This window comes from Lissotriton helveticus, chromosome 8 (assembly GCF_964261635.1).
Source record: "Lissotriton helveticus chromosome 8, aLisHel1.1, whole genome shotgun sequence".
NCBI classification, from domain to species: domain Eukaryota; kingdom Metazoa; phylum Chordata; class Amphibia; order Caudata; family Salamandridae; genus Lissotriton; species Lissotriton helveticus.
Window position 1 is genome coordinate 149,907,469 of NC_136069.1, and position 16,356 is coordinate 149,923,824.

Consider the following 16,356-nt stretch of genomic DNA (forward strand, 5'->3'; position numbering starts at 1 on the left):
ACAGGAAGCAGGATTCAATTTTAAACTAGTTTGCCAATTTACTTCACATCCACCAGGCCCTTCAAATCTTCTAAACACCTTGGTAGCTCTAGAGGCCTTCAATGCCTAATCACCATCCATCTGGGTACCTCTAAATTCAAGACTATCATGCAACCAGGGGGGGGCGTGGCAGAACCGCGGACCAAGATGGCCGTGTATTTTCGGAGCTCTGCCGTACTCCCATGACCCAACGGCCATCCCAGATATACAAATACAACACAGCACGGCGTCGGTGCAACTGAACTCTGCACAACACCCGGACTGCAACAACACCTCTCTGCTGCCAAATCGAGGGTCAGGAGCCGCTGCGCTATCGAGGTGCGTTCTGTGACCTGCATGCTGTCGCCGAGCCGCTGCCTCAATTACGGCTCGCGCACCGTCAGGAACAGAGGGCTTGTTGCGCCTTACTCCTGAGACACCACAGGCATTTCTGGACATCACAAGCTCCCCGATTTGGCAGAGGGCAAGCCCGCATATCTTTTACGCAGCCCAGGACATATTGCACCCCCTCATAGAGGCTTTAAACACTCCAAGTGGGCCAGACTGAGGAGCGTCTTCCCGCCTGCTGGACTTGGTTCCCAGCACTGCCTCATTTGCAGCAGCACCCCACCTGCTATTACTGATCAGCGTGGGAAATCTAGGAGGCGCTTAGTGTGCCTAGATTGACTGTGTGCCTAAACGTCCAAGTTCATATGCCTGATTGGAGACTATCCCCCGCTCTGTGTGGCCATAACTGCGGAGTGATCCCGACTTGTGGTGGAGACAGCCAGGTGGTCTCTGCTAGCAACGGCTGGACGACTACATTGGGGGCTATTGTATACAAAGGAGGCGGGAGGTGCATCAGTTGGATTGCTGTATTTGTAACGGTCTGATCCTCGACGGGGCACTTGCAGGACGACAAGATTGAGCTGTTCCAGGTACATTGTGACACTGTTCCAGGTACATTGTGACACTGTTCCATGCAGCCCCTTCCCAAGGCCATGGGCAAGGGAGATCCGAAACAGCGAAAACTCACTTTTGAAAAGGCAGGCGGAGGCTCTGATTTAACGACTAGCACGAAGGCAGAAGGAGGAGATCAGGCTATAGCCCCACCACAGCCACACGTGCAGGGCAATGAGGCACTCATGGCAGAACTCAAGGCGGGCTTTCGAGCTCTGGACACTCGCTTTGACGCACTAGACAAACGGCTCGACAAAATGGGGGTCAGACTATATCAGCACGACAAGAGACTTGACACAGCTCAGGGAAGAATTTCGGACTTGGAGGATGGCTCGGGCCAGGCACTAAACGATTGGAGAGGATGGAAGGCCTATTGAAGAACATTGCCATAAAGAATGAGGACCTTGAAGCCAGGGGGAGACGCAAAAAAGTTCGTATTTTGGGAGTGCCAGAGTCCACGAATACGGGACGAATGGATGGATTTGTTGAAAACCTTTTAGTTGACATATTTGGTCGGGAGTCCTTTACTGCAACCTTTGTTGTCGAACGGGCACACAGATACCTTGGTCCACGGCTTAATCCCGACTATCCACCATGCTCTATCATGGCACTGCTTCTACACTTTAAAGGCCGGGACACTGCATTGCGGATGGCAGGGGAACGTGGATCGTTGGACTGGCATGGCTCTACCATCTCCTTGTACCCAGACTTCACCGCGATGGTTAAGGAGGCCCACCTAAATATGCACTGATCAAAGCCACACTACGCAAGGGCGGACTAAAATACGGAATGTTGTACCATGTTATGTTATGTTATTATGGGTCTTCTATAGCGCACGGCTACTCCAAAGGAGTGTCCCGGCGCTTTATACTCCAGACCCAGGGAGGAGACAGGAAAAACATAACAACAACAGAAGAGAGAGCAGAACAGAAGGATAAAATTAAAAAGAAACTCTAGCCAGTAAAGAGCCAGGTCTTTAAACCCTTCCTAAAAGCGAGTAAGTTGGATGTGGACCGCAAAGACAGAGGTAGAGAACTCCACAACTGGGGGGCCAGCAGCCTGAAAGACCGTCCTCCAATACGGACTTTCTTTATACGGGGGACTACTGCGAGTGCCAGTGACTCTGATCTTAAAGATCGTGCCGGGAGGTAAAAAGCCAGCCTCTTTTGTAGGTATTGAGCCCCCGTAGCATGTAAGGCTTTATGAGCTAGTGTCATGGCTTTAAATATTATCCTCTTCCGGATGGGGAGCCAGTGTAAGATTTGCAGCAAATTCGAAGCACTGGTTCGACGATGCAGGCCAAAAATGGCTCGTGCAGCTGCATTCTGAGCCACCTGCATACGTTGTAAGAGGTACTCCGGAAGACCCAGATACAGGATATTAGCGTAATCCAGTCTGGATCCAATGAGGGCCTGAACCGTTATTCTTCGATGTTCCTCAGAGAGCAACGGAAAAAACTTTCGGAGCATTCTGAGGATACCAAAGCATGTTCCTGCGAGGGTCAGCACCTGGGATTTGAGCGTAAGCCCGTTATCAATTTTAATTCCCAGGTTCTTAGCCGACTCCGAGGAATGAGCTGGAGGGAACATGTCGGCAGGCCACCAACCATGCCAGTCCGGTTCCGATGGGCATCCAAAGAAAAGTATCTCGGATTTATCCGAGTTGCACTTGAGGCCGTTTAGTTGGAACCAGTTAAAAACAGCCCCAAGGCACTCACGGATACTTTCACCATCGAATTCTTCGCTCTTCCGGCAGGTAAAGAGAAGCTCGGTGTCTTCAGCATAGGAAACGATCTGGGCCCCATAGGACTCCACCAATGCCGCCAGAGGGGTCATAAAGATGTTAAATAGAGTAGGGCTCAGTACGGAGCCCTGAGGAACTCCAACTCCCAAAGGCGACATTTCGGCAGATCCAGGGGAGGCCCAGACCGTTTGTCGACGGTTGGCCAGAAAGGAACGAAACCACCTGAGCACCGTCCCCCTCAGACCGATATCATGCAGTCTAATGAGGAGATCCTCATGGGGGACGGTGTCAAAAGCCGCCGACAGGTCTAACATAACTAACATCACCCTGCCTCCGGCATCCAGCGACTCCTTCACAATCTCTGAAACCTCCAAGAGCGCTGTCTCCGTACTCAGGTTAGGTCGAAAACCCGACTGAGACGCATGCAACAGCTCATTGGACTCTAAGAAGTTGGAGAGCACGCTATGAAAATGTTTCTCCAAGATTTTAGTGAGTGCTGGAAGGAGCGAGATAGGCCTATAATTGGCCGGGACTTCAGGGGCAAGGCTAGGCTTTTTAAGAAGGGGGATAACCATGGCCTGTTTCCAGGAATGAGATTGGACTCCCTGATTCAAGGAAAGATTCAAAATGGGATTGGCTAGGGGGTTGACAATGTCTGCCATTTTAGCTAAGAATTTAGCCGGGCAGGGGTCACGTGGCGAACCAGATTTAAGATTCCTCATAAGTGCTAGTGATGAAGATACCGCGAGCGGCGGAAAGTCCGCCAGGACAGGGCCAGAAGAGGGCAGATGGGCTAGCTCTTCCGACAAGGTCGAAAGATCAATTATCGGTCTCGAGGGAAAAGAATCCTGTATCTGCCTACTTTTGGTGGTAAAAAAATTGGCAATAGTATCAGCCCAAGTCTCAGCCGGTACTTCCTGTGCTGAGTTCGATCGCTGGGTAGTGAATTCCCTTACGATTGAGAAGATCTCCTTACAGGAGTTTGCTGCTTCCTCGATTCTTTTAGCGAAGTAGCATTTCTTTCCCTGTAGAACTAGTCTATGATAGGATTTAATCATAGATCTATAAGTCAGTTTTGCCTCGGCATCATATTGGGCTCTCCATGTCCGTTCGGCGACTTTACATTGTCTGCGAGAGTGGGCCAGCTCCACAGTGAACCAAGGAGCCGAGGCCCGTTTGCTGGCAGATCGGGGGGGCTGTAAAGGGGCAAGCTCATTCAATCTGGCTGAGAGCCAGGTCTGTAAGGTTTCAAGGTCATTGTCCAGATCACCAGTTTAGGACACAGGTTGGTTCACCAGGGCCTGGGCTAACAGATCTGGGGTCACCCGATGATAAGCCCTGAAATTACTTCCCTGCTGTCTCATAGCAGTCATTGCTTGCTTCTCATTGCCAAATATTTGGAAGTGAGCTAGTCGATGATCGGACCATAATACCGGCAGCAGAGCAGTGACCTCAATTGCTGAAGTGGAGAAGACCTGGTCTAAGGTATGACCTTTGTCGTGGGTCGGGCCAGAGAGATAGGGGAGCAAGCCCAAGGCAGACGTAACATCAAGCATCTTAATGGTATCCTGATCGCAACAATCTTCCATGTTGAAGTTAAAATCTCCCGCCAGTAGACACCGCTCAGATCTCAGGACTAGTGCAGACATGACTTGCTGGAGATCCTCAAAGAAGGATCCCGCGGGTCTATATACTAGAAGCCCCTTGACAGATTGTTGTGGGGATAGAGATAGGGAGAAGGCAAGGGATTCGGCGCCCGTGATGGTCTCCGTGTGAATGATCGAACACGTCGATGTTTTTTTCACCACGAGAGCCACTCCTCCCCCTCTACCCTTATCTCTATCTTGTCTGAAGATGTTGTACTCAGGGGGGATAGCAGCAAAAATGTCTGGGTGAGAGGACTCGTTGAGCCATGTCTCAGTAAGCATAAGACAGGTAGGTTTGTCCGTGGAAAGGAGGTCAAAAATCTCCTGGGCATGTCTATGCATAGACCTGGTGTTAAGGAGTAAACAAAGATGTTTAATGCTTTGCTCCTTCGTGTGGAATGTGGAGGGAGGTACGCCAGTAAGATGCCAATTACAGCCTGGGCATTTATGCTTACCCCTATGGCGACCAGGAAAGACTGAGTGGCAAGACACGTCAACAGTGCGCAAGGAGTGGAGCTCCGGGGATGAGTAGGATAACATAATCCAGGGGTATAGATAAAAGGGGGCTAAGAGATCCTGCCACGCCGTACGCCTCCGGGACGCTGACGGGCGCAGACGGGCAGGACTCTGGCGCGACTCCGGCGCAGGTCCGGTGCGTCCGCAGTACGCGTCCGCTACGCGGAAGAGGTGAGCTTTATATAGCGCTACTAGAGCGCGAGGGCGGCGAGTCCTACCCCCAAGATGGCGGCCAAAATCAGATCCCAGCCCTCGGCGTCAATACTCGGCCGAGGGCGGTCTGAAAACCCAGGCAAGGGGAAGGGAGCAGACGAAGCGCCAAAGAGCGCTGGGAAGTCTAACAGGCAGCAAACGCTTATTAGTCAAGCGCGAAGCGCGAACCTGGACTGCGCACAATTAAAATGACTGAACAAGCAAGTCAACACACACAAATAAAAATGTGCAAAGGAAAGAAGGGAGACCTCCCGGCATCCGCCTCAGGAGGGAAAAGGGTGGTAGCAGATGCACGACTGAAAGTAGATGTGGATGGCAGGTCAAGTATTTTTGAAACTCCAGTGGAGGCCCAACAATTCCTCACAATTCGAGCAAACTCTGGGCCGCCGAGGAAATTGGTAACGCCAGAACGTTCGCTCTCGATGCCGAACTCTGGCTCCAGTATGGAACTGTTTTCAACGAGCTGAAAGACTTTAACATTGCAGAACATTGATAAGTATTGAGTGTATTTGTTTAATTCTTCCCCTGTTTCTTCCTCTTCAAGATAGTTCAGGTGTTGGACTCTGGGCTCTGGCTATACAGAATTCTTTATTTTTTATTTTTATTGCATGTTTAAAGGTTCCGGGGATAAGGCGAGGTGTTGCCTCTCCCCCTGTGCGTTTGCACATTCTTGCTATGTTTATAATTGGTAATAGTGATATTTGCTTTGAACTACTATGGGGCTTTGGGATTTCCCCTAGATCGAGAATGAGGGGATGGGTGGGTGGGTATATGGGAGGGTGGCTTTTCCTTGGTTATATGGTATCATTTGTTCCTGACACAACTGGTTTGCCATGATGTTCTACGTGCTAATATTGACACATTCAAGTTCTTTGTAGCTCTGACCACTTGTGATGATGACGGGTAGGCTCTCCACTGTCTCTGACATTAACCTCCTTACATAGAATGTGTGGTGTTTGAACAATACAAGGAAGGGGAAACATAAATTAAACTATTTACAGCGCCATAAGGCTGACATTGTTTTTTACAGGAGACATATTTATCCCCTACTGTCCCTACAACGTTTGCCTCTAGTTGGGGGGGGAGCATCCCTACTTTGAGAACTACAGCACTTATTCCAGGGGAACTGCCATACTTAAACACAAACGGCTGCCCTATATAACGTTCATACTGATAGAGCAGGTTGTTTCACTTTGGTAACAGAGAAGCTTATGGGTTATAACATAGCTTTAATGTTTATTTATGCGCCAAATGTGGACGGCGGTACAAAAGGGGGTGGTGATGGACTGAGCATCAGAACCAATCAAACACTCAAACCCAGTCAAAAGATCTGGGTTTGATCCATCACCGTTCTTTAGCCCACCCTGCCACCCCAGTTCAGACATGGCTATATGCAAATCAGTCTGACCCTGTGCCTCATGGGAACAGTCCAGCCCGAACTGCCAAGCCATGCCTTCCCTGGACCGGAAACAAGCTTCCGAGGACCGGTTTCTGGCATTCCCGTCCTCAGCCCGGCTTGCTTGAATGTGGACGGCCCCAATTTATTTCACTCTTTGCATGCCCATTTACTTCTCTTAAGAGCAGACTTCATTTGTTTGTTGGGGGATGGGGAGGAGGGGGGAGGGGGGAGGGGGGGACAGATGGGATTTTAACCTTCTTCTGCAGCCTGAAATTGATATCACAGCAGATTTCACCACCACAAAACCACGAGCTAGTAGGGTGTTTGGTGACAATTGTGACTATCGGTCTAGTGGACATATGGCGCACGTGTTTCCCCAGCAATGCTGCATACACTCACTATTCGGCCGCCCACGATACTTGGACACGCTGGTCTCACATACAATGCCCCCCTGGTTCCAGTCTATGACCCATTTGCCTAGAACGTACTCTGACCACTCACCATCATGCATATCAGACTTCCCAGACCAGAAGGTAGTGAAAGACAGTGGAGTTTCCTGGGACAGGCCTTAAACTATACGGTATTCTGGGCAGAGATTCAGGAGTCAATAGGGACATACTTTGACCTACATGTGGGCTCCGTCAGTACATGGGCAACTGTGTGGGAGGCATTCAAGACGTATATAAGGGGGGAATACATTGCTAAGCATGCCGGGATACTCAAATCACGGAGGAGTACAATTGCTCGCATAGAGGACCGTCTAAAGGTTTTGTAGGAAGAACGAGTTAAGCACCCAGACCCGGCTAAGCAGGCCAGTCGCTTGCTGTTGCTGACGGAATTCAGGAAAGCCGCTGACAGCTAAACAAATTTTCTGGGAAAATATGCCACCGCTATGGCGATATGGCGAAGGGGACAGACCGGGAAGCACACTGGCGTCACTGTTGAGGCCTTGCATGGGGAAAGCCTACATTGCATCTATCGCTCTGACGATGGGCAGATTCACACGAACACAGCTGAGATCAGGGATGAGTTCCGTTGATATTATACAAATTTATATACCACATGCGCAATGCATGACGACGAAGACTGCAGGACTTACTTAAATGAGATCGCTATGGTATGGTTAGAGGACTATATGGAGAAGTTTTTTTAGCAGAGCCATTTTCTAAGGAAGAAATTGTCAGCGCCATAGGTGCATTAAGTGGTACCACAGCACAAGGGCTCAATGGCTTTACAGGCATATTTTACAAACATTATAAAGATATTCTTGCCCCGTACCTTCTTGAGGTCTATAATGAAGGCCTGTAAAATAAATCATAGCCTCCCACGCTCCGTGAGGCAGTAATTGTCTTGCTGCCCAAAACTGGCAAGGCCCCATCGAGCTGCGGCTCTTATAGGCCGCTATCACTTTTGAATTTGGACTAAAAAATCCTTGCTAAAGTGATTGCGTTGAGGCTGGCGTTGCTCTTGGATCGCATCATATCCCCAGTGCAGTTGGCTTCGTTCCCTATAGGTTCACAACGCTAAACTTGTGTACATTGTTTGCTGTGCACCACAGAATTGCGCCAGAGGTTCTGGCTGCGGCAGTCTGCTTGTTTCAGAAAAAGCATTAGACTCCTTGGAATGGCCTTTCATATGGGCAGTGATGAGAAAATTACCCAGCTCCAAAGGTTTTATAGAATTTACGGCATTGCTTTATGCCTTTCCCACGGTAAGACTCAGCTTGAATGGCACTCTGTCCACCCCGTTCACTCTCATACGTGGTACCAGGCAAGGTTGCCCTTTATCTCCTTTACTTTTTCTCATGGCTCTTGACCCATTGGTACGCCACTTTCAGGAATAACATCTTCATAGAGGTATCCAGTTCAATACAGGCCCTCTCCTCGTCTTGCTCTATGCGGATGACATTTTATTGTTTGCCGACCGCAGGACAATCTGGATCCACTTGGAGAGATTCTTCACGTTAGTGGATATTTGGGACTGGGTATAAACTGGAGCTGCTCCCTTTAACGACGGGCACCACTGAATGGGAATGCGAATTCCCGCTGAAATGGTGTCATGACTCAGTAAGGAATTTGGGTATCCAGATTAATAGAGAGGCGGACCAGATGGTGAAGCTGAACTACGGTTCGGCTATACACAATCTTGAGGATCAGGTAGGATGATGGATAAGGCTCCCACTTTCTATGTCTGGCAGAATTGCACTTATAAAGATGATAATTCTTCTGAAGTTTCTATACATGTTTCATAAGATCCCCATTCCGCTCCCAGACATTTTTTTTTAAGCCCCTTAGATCACATCTCATCAGGCTCGTGTGGGGTGGCAAAACACCTAGGATTCGATGGGAAACCATGACTTTGCACGATGAGGGGAGGGGGGGGGGGGGGGGGGGTTGGACTTCAGAATGTATTCCCTAGTGGCACAGAGCAGCTTTGCAGATTCATGGTACCATCCAGATGCACATATTCCCTACAGTAAGCCTGAATCAGACCTGGTGCTCCACTTCATGCCATTTTACCCCAGGGTTTTCCTCGCGACCCTAGAGACATTCAGACAGTATCCACCTCGAGCTGGGCATGGTGCAAAATATCGCAAGTGATCCCTGTATTCTTCTGAAATTCCCATAGCATACAACCCATGGCTCCCTGTAACAGAAGAGAAATTAGTTTTGCGAGTGCTTAAATCTCATTCTATGATAAAGTTTGGTGACCTGTTCCCAGACGGGCATGTATTCGATAGTGCTGGGGGTTGGTCGGGGAGCCGGACTGACCTTTATGGATCAGTTCTAGGTTATACAAGGCCAACATGACTCTGATCCCGAGCCACAATACTAAGATTCGAACAGCCTGGCAGCTTGATCTGGGACATTCTATCCTGGATGACCAGTGGGCTTTCTGTTGTTCGCAGATTAGGGAAATCTCCCTTAACAGCAGGCATAAGCTAATACATTTTAAATACCTATGGAAAGCGTATACACCTGTATACATCGAAATATTCTTGCGATCTCCCTTTCAGTATCCTCTTCAGAATCCCTCTCAGAATCCTCTTCCCCATCAACCTGCAAATATCTTTGCCTCAACATCTCCAGTAACAAACAGATGGTTTGCAAACTTCATATATTCTATCACCCTCCGGGTGACAATCTACCGTTCATTGAACAATTAATGGAGATCAAAGCAGACAATGTGGATTCAGTGCAGCCCCACATCTCCCTTGGAGACTTTAACCTTCATTGGTCAAACCCTAATGACCCAGCGGTAGAATGCCGCAATTCCTTCATGAAGGATCACGATTTGGTTCAACACTGTGACCAGCCCACCCACAGTAAAGGGGAAACTCTTGACCTTATTATCTCCAAAGGACACTCAATCACTCTGGACTCCATCATACCCTGTGATTGGTCAGACCATCACGTTATTACCTTCCAAATCAACTTTGAGGTTTCTCAGTGTAATTCTCAACCTACCAAATCAAAGATCTGGAGACGTGACCTCAGAAACAAAAAAACGCAGTTGACTTAGCAACCCGCTGCAAGCGTGCCCTCTCTCCTCAAAGAGACTTAGTTGAAGTACATGCACTCACAGACTTCTATAACTCTTCTATTTCCAGCATCATGGACGACATTTCTCCACTCCAACATACAAAAGCACCCTCAAAAATATTTAAACCATGGTTCAATAGCAACCTACATTCGGAACGTCGTAATACAAGGGCATTAGAGCGCTCCTGGAGATCCATTCCTTCAGTGGACCGTCTAAAAAACCTCAGATCAGCTAGAAGCTCTTATAAGAAACAGATCAAGACAACTAAGGCGGAATATTTCCGATCCCAAATCAACCAAGCGGCCAATCGACCCAAGAAACTGTTCGAACTGGTCAAACAACAATCTGTCAAAGCCCCCAACCGTTCAGCCTTAGAGGTCAGTCTCCCCTCTTGTTCTGACTTAGCGGCCTTTTTTAAGGAGAAAACAAGACTTATTAACAATGATCTAGAATCCAGGAGATCTCTTATATCATACGGCCCGGCACCCCCACAGGTCGCACCAGACAAGGTCACCACCCTTAGATGGGGTATCAAGCCCAACGCTTCTTGGGACACCTTTACCATGCTAACGGGAAACAACATCAATGTGGTCCTTTGGAGTATCAACCCATCAAACCACTTCAGTGACCCTCTTCCACCTATCTTCTTCAAATCAATTAAAAATTCTCTCTCCCTTCTGGACAAAGATCGTCAATGCTTCTCTCACACAGGGTACAATCCCAGACTGCTTAAAAGAGGCTCAGGTAACACCTATTCTAAAAAAAAACTACAGCAGACAGTTCAGATCTTAACAACTTCCGCCCCATCTCCAGCATCCCCACTCTAGCCAAACTCCTGAAAAAATGTGTTCAATCTCAATTATGTGCTCACATTAAAAAGTTCCACCTCCTGGACCAACACCAATCGGGCTTTCGTAGCGGGCATAGCACTGAATCGGCTCTCACTCATGTAATGGATGACATCCTAAGAATGCTTGACAGAAATGAAGTGTGCCTTTTTATCCTACTAGACCTCTCCTCAGCTTTTGACACTGTCAATCACGACAACCTACTAGATATTTTGGAGCAAAGGATGGGCCTCTCTGGACATGTGCTGAAGTGGTTCTTGTCCTTCCTCCATCATAGATCACAAAGAGTTAAGGCAAACCATTCTTTATCGCAGCCATCCCCTGTCACCATGGGGGTTCCCCAAGGATCCTCCTTATCTCCCATTCTATTCAATTTGTTTCTGGAACCACTAGCCAATGTTCTAAACTCCATGGACATTAATTTCCATATGCATGCATGCTGATAAACACCCAACTCCCCAGACAACATCTCTTCACTCAACTCCACCTTACTACCCAAAATTGGCTATCTATGAACCACCTCCTGCTGAACACCTCCAAAACAGAAATCCTCCCCATCTCTCCCCCGAAACACACTCCTAATATTGACCTTTGGATGAACCAACTCACAGCCTTCAACTGCTCCCCACACACTATTGACTCAGCTAAATCTCTAGGAACTGGACAAACATTTGAATATGAAGACCCAGATCAGTAACGTAAGCAAGGGAGTTAACCACCTTCTGAGAACTCTCAGGAATCTCAAAGCTTTCCTACCTCAAGCCGATTTCAAACAGGTGATCCAAGCGCTCGTTTTACCGAGGCTTGATTATGGCAGTGCTACACTATGCGGCCTCCCCAAATACACTTTGGCTCCTTTAAAGGCATCATTGAACGCTGCGGCCAAACTCGTTATGGGCACCAAGCGAAATGCCCACATCTCCCCGGTTCTAAAATCTCTATACTGGCTGCCCTACGGAGCTAGAATTCAACTAAAGATTGCATGCCTAGCGCACAAGGCCATCCACTTCAAAACCCCCAATTAGCTGGCGCAAAAGTTTAAACTATCCGGAGGGGGTAGACCGTCGAGGAGTGCCAACTCCTCCTCCTGGAACCCAAGAGCTTCCGCAAAAAGAGAACTTGTCAACGAGCCTTCTCGGGTTCTGCTCCAAAAATTTGGAACTCTCTCCCACCGGAAATCCGGAGAATCTCCTCCAAGGCTGCATTCAAATGGGAAGCAAAAGGATTCCTCATGAACAAGTTCTTACCTTCATAAGATGAGTTAAGATCAGCTATTAGCGCATTCATCACACTTCAAGAAAGGACATCATTCTGGTTCTTTACTATTGTACTGGCTCCCCTTGGTAATTATGTTTCAATGCATAGCGCATTATACTCCTAGCCAAGGTCTATCTTGAGTCTTTTATGTGCACCATTGTATTGCTTTTGTATATTCCCAATTTGACTCTCGTACTGTTATGTAACCTCACTCCCTCAAGTGTAAAGCGCTCTGATATCCTTCGGGATTAAGTTTGCGCTATATAAAACTTTATAAATAAATAAGTATGTATATGACGCCTGCCAAACTACATGCTATTGAGCCATGATTGCCGAAAGTGCGGTAGCCCTTATGCTGATTTTCCCCATTTGACATGGACTTGTCCCAAGATTGTGACGTTCTGGGTAGCCATTTTCGAAATAATATCCCGGATGACTATTGGAAATAGACCCCTCCCCGGAGGTTGCACTCCTGGCATATGTCTATAATATGCCCAAGAAACTACGCACATTTTATTGCATTAGCGCTGTATTTGGCTAAGCGCGAGGTAGCTCTTAGATGGGGTAGCAAACTGCTTCCTACAACAGGTGCATGGCTTGCTAGTCTCACATTTTGCAACACAAACTGCAAACTGTATGCCACGTTGCTCCCACCAAAGTTCCGACCAAAAGATATCTGGGATCCACTTCAGACAGATTTACAGAACTTGGAGCCTGTTGCCCCTAGTCATACTCCAGACGGCATAGTTCCAACAGGCGTGAAATGAAAGGTTAGCTGTTTGACCGTATTGTTTATATGTTTTCAGGTATGTTCTGGGGTTGGATACAACCACACTCTGGGATGATGTGTAACAAGAAGATTAATATGTACTGGTCAGAAACTGTATAATTTTGTGTCGCTTTGTCATATGTTTTTTGTGTATAACATGACACGATGGTACCAAACGTTAAAACTGTTAACATGTTTGAGAAGGAACAACTGTGGAAATGGTATTGCTTTGTATATGTCGGGAAATTATAAATAAGAAAAAAAAAATGCATGCAGCCAAAATTTCCCAAACACAGAATTTTTCATTGGGTCTCACCAAGAAAATTATGAACTGTACCGGCCCTACACTCGTTATAAAAGGGCTTGAATTAAATGAATAGGCAATAATTGCTGATACATATTCGTAAACCACAATTTTGGGTTGTTGGACTGTGGCTGACAAACAGTAGGAGTGAAGATAAAACAAATAAAAGGGAACTCCGTGTTTGCAAAAGGCAGTGGTTAAGTCTGGGTGGCTGTCAATTTGACTCAACATTCTAATAAGTGGAAAGGGCTGAGAGAAAACTAAGCATTTCGACCATTAGAATTAAAGACATTAAATGCAACCCTAAATGTTTATAGTAATTTTACGGCCATTAAATCATCAGACTTAAAACTGTGACTCATTACACAAATTCATACACATAAATAACAGTGGGAACGGAGATAGGACAATGACTTCAGGACTCAGTATACAAGTTCAGATACAAGCAACTCACTCGGCCTTACATGGATCACTTGGCCCCCTGAACTTGCATTCTACCGACATCACTGCTTGATCACAATGGTCATGTTTAACAGCCTAAAAAGAGAGCAGACTTTAGTCTCACTTTTACCTGGACAGGTTTGGCGGATTAGAAGACTCTACAACTTCCAATATATTCTGTTGCACGGTATGCAAAAACGGGCCCACGCTCATCTGGAGAAGTTCCCTGGAAGACATCAAACACACAGAAACTTCAAGCCACATTTTCATCATGGTGGTTCATGTTCACTTAGAATTCACCAGTGGCTTTCTTTGTTCACAACTTGAACTGAAACATGTGTCTTGGACTTGGCCCACTCTTCAGGGTCACCTCCAAATGTTTTGCCTTCACCACTCCGGTTTTTTTTAACTTGTTTTTGTTGGCTTTCAAGACTTTGGCCACTTTACCAGTGCTAAGAATGTACTAGTGCTACCTCCTAGAAACATGATACAACTGGCTTACACTGAATTAGAACATTTAATATTTATTATAAGTCCCTTGTGAAGTGGTAGTACCTGTACCCTGGGCCTGTAAACTAAATCTACTTGTGCACCTCCAGCACGTATTGTGCCACTCACTTAAGTAGCCCACATAACTTTCATGCGATGTCAACGCTGCAGATCCAGAATATAAAAGGTTTAGAACTAACAAGTGTATGTTATTTACTCTACACAAAAGCCTATGTTAACCAAATAGTCACCTATTTTCCATGATGTAGGACACAATGTCAATGACTCTTTTCTCGGTTCGACGCAACAAGTTCTTCAGCATTGGTGTACCTGACAGACCGTGAACCTTGAAGTAACAGGTAAAGAGAAAAATGTATCCGCATTAGATTTACTATTGCTACATTGTCACCAGTGCACAGATGCAAATATTCCAAGGAGCACTCTGTGCCATGCTTTACACCCAGACATTTTCAAAATCATACATCAAATATCTAACCAAAGCATCAGCCACAGGTCAGCAAAAAGGCAGTCACTGACAATCACAACATAGGCTGAATAAAATAATTCAAATGTATGATGCAGGGTCCCCTTAACAAAAATCTTTTTTTAAAGCCATATGCCAATTTGCAAAGATGTTTTCAAGCTTGGACATAAGCCTTACCTACAAGCATAGGAAGTAATGGTTATGGAACCAGGAAATGGGGGCCTAAAGCTGTTAAATGTATGGGGTATATAAATAAAGGTGCTGTCACCCTGCAAACTCAGGAGACAGAGGGCAGGTTAAGAGAGGACATTTTTGACTTTTCTCAAAACATTCTGATAATACCAGTATGTTTAATTACTACCAACACTAATAAATACTATTAGTGTGATTACAACAGAATTTCTCCCAGGAATACATTCTCAATAACGGTTCCTGCGTGGTTGCGGTTTATAAAGATAAGATGGTCCATTCACCAACTTGAGAAGGGATGCATTATGTTGGGCTGGCAATTAAAAGTGTGAATTTTCAAAGTAGGAAAAGTAAAAAGGAGCATACTCGATAGCTGTACAGACCCCTGTAATCCTTTTATTGATATGTCACAGACAAGAGAAAAATCGGAGTACAAATGGGCATGTTATCGATTAAAAATCTTGACCCACTCAACTTATAATAACTACATAAACAAAAGCTCTCTCCTGGTGTATGATTTGGGGGAGTGCTCGGTCATAAATAAATGGCAGAAAGGAGAACTTGAGCTTAAGGATTTTCTTCAAATGAGGACTGGCAGCCTCTAGAAAATCTAACAGCACATCTGCTATTGGTGTAGAAGACCGGATATGATGTTCTCCTCAATTAGGAACAGGGAGCGCTGATAATAAATCATACATAACTATGGGGCATTTTTTCCAATATCGCCTTTGAAGTCCTCCTCTGTTACCATTAGTCAGGGAAAAATATTAATAGCTAGGTATTCGTTTAGAAACTTTAAAATGTAGTTACTTTGAGAGCTATGCTTGGAAGACAGCTCTCAATTTGGTTGGGATGCACATTATCAAAGGAACCCAACAGAGTGAGATTCCAGAAATGACTTATGCTTTTATAGCAAGCCAGAGGGAATAGCAACCTTCAGAAATCATTTTACACTTTATGGTTCCAGAAGTGCAACACTGGCATTAAGTACTTAAGAAACAGTTCTCACAGATCGCTTCAACGGTCATGCCGCGTAAAATAAGAAATGGCATGCAACTGCTGTACTATAGCCAGTACTGCAAGGAAACACAACCAGGTAAAGGACTACAGTCAATCACTAACTGCACAACTAGCCTACACTAGACAGTGTTCATGACGGTCCAATGAATCTAGACCACTCAGATTCAGGGAATGAGTGTGTCTAAAAGCAGTGCAGACTATGAACAACCTGTCCATGAGGTTACTGACCAGCTCCAAGTTCTTACCAGTTGAAGCTGGTGTTGGTGTGTGACTACATAAGGTCTACAGAGGTCAATAGGACACACATAGGTTTTGAATAGCTCTCAATTGAAGCAGCCACTTTCGAAATTTGCTAAACTGCCTAAGATTATTATATTATTCTCTTGCAGGCTAATTGCTTTTGAAAATGTAATTTTATTTGTCACCATAGCCTACTGGAAGAAGGCAAGTTTTACACTAACTGTAGTCAATTTCCTCATTGGCACAATGGTATTTATTACAAGGATACACCACATAG

The 16,356-nt window shown here is 46.2% G+C and overlaps 1 protein-coding gene across 4 annotated transcripts in view; it reads right to left on the reverse strand.

The window, feature by feature from the left end:
* The window catches only part of ACP6 (acid phosphatase 6, lysophosphatidic), a 126,507-nt gene that overhangs the window by 32,222 nt on the left and 77,929 nt on the right, over window positions 1-16,356 (reverse strand). For all 4 annotated transcript variants that reach the window (XM_078656773.1, XM_078656776.1, XM_078656775.1 and 1 more), the window contains exons 8-9: window positions 14,398-14,492; window positions 13,788-13,883 (exon numbers count right to left, since the gene is read on the reverse strand). In XM_078656773.1, the coding sequence (XP_078512899.1) occupies window positions 13,788-13,883; window positions 14,398-14,492 (191 nt within the window). The remainder of the gene's footprint in view (window positions 1-13,787; window positions 13,884-14,397; window positions 14,493-16,356) is intronic.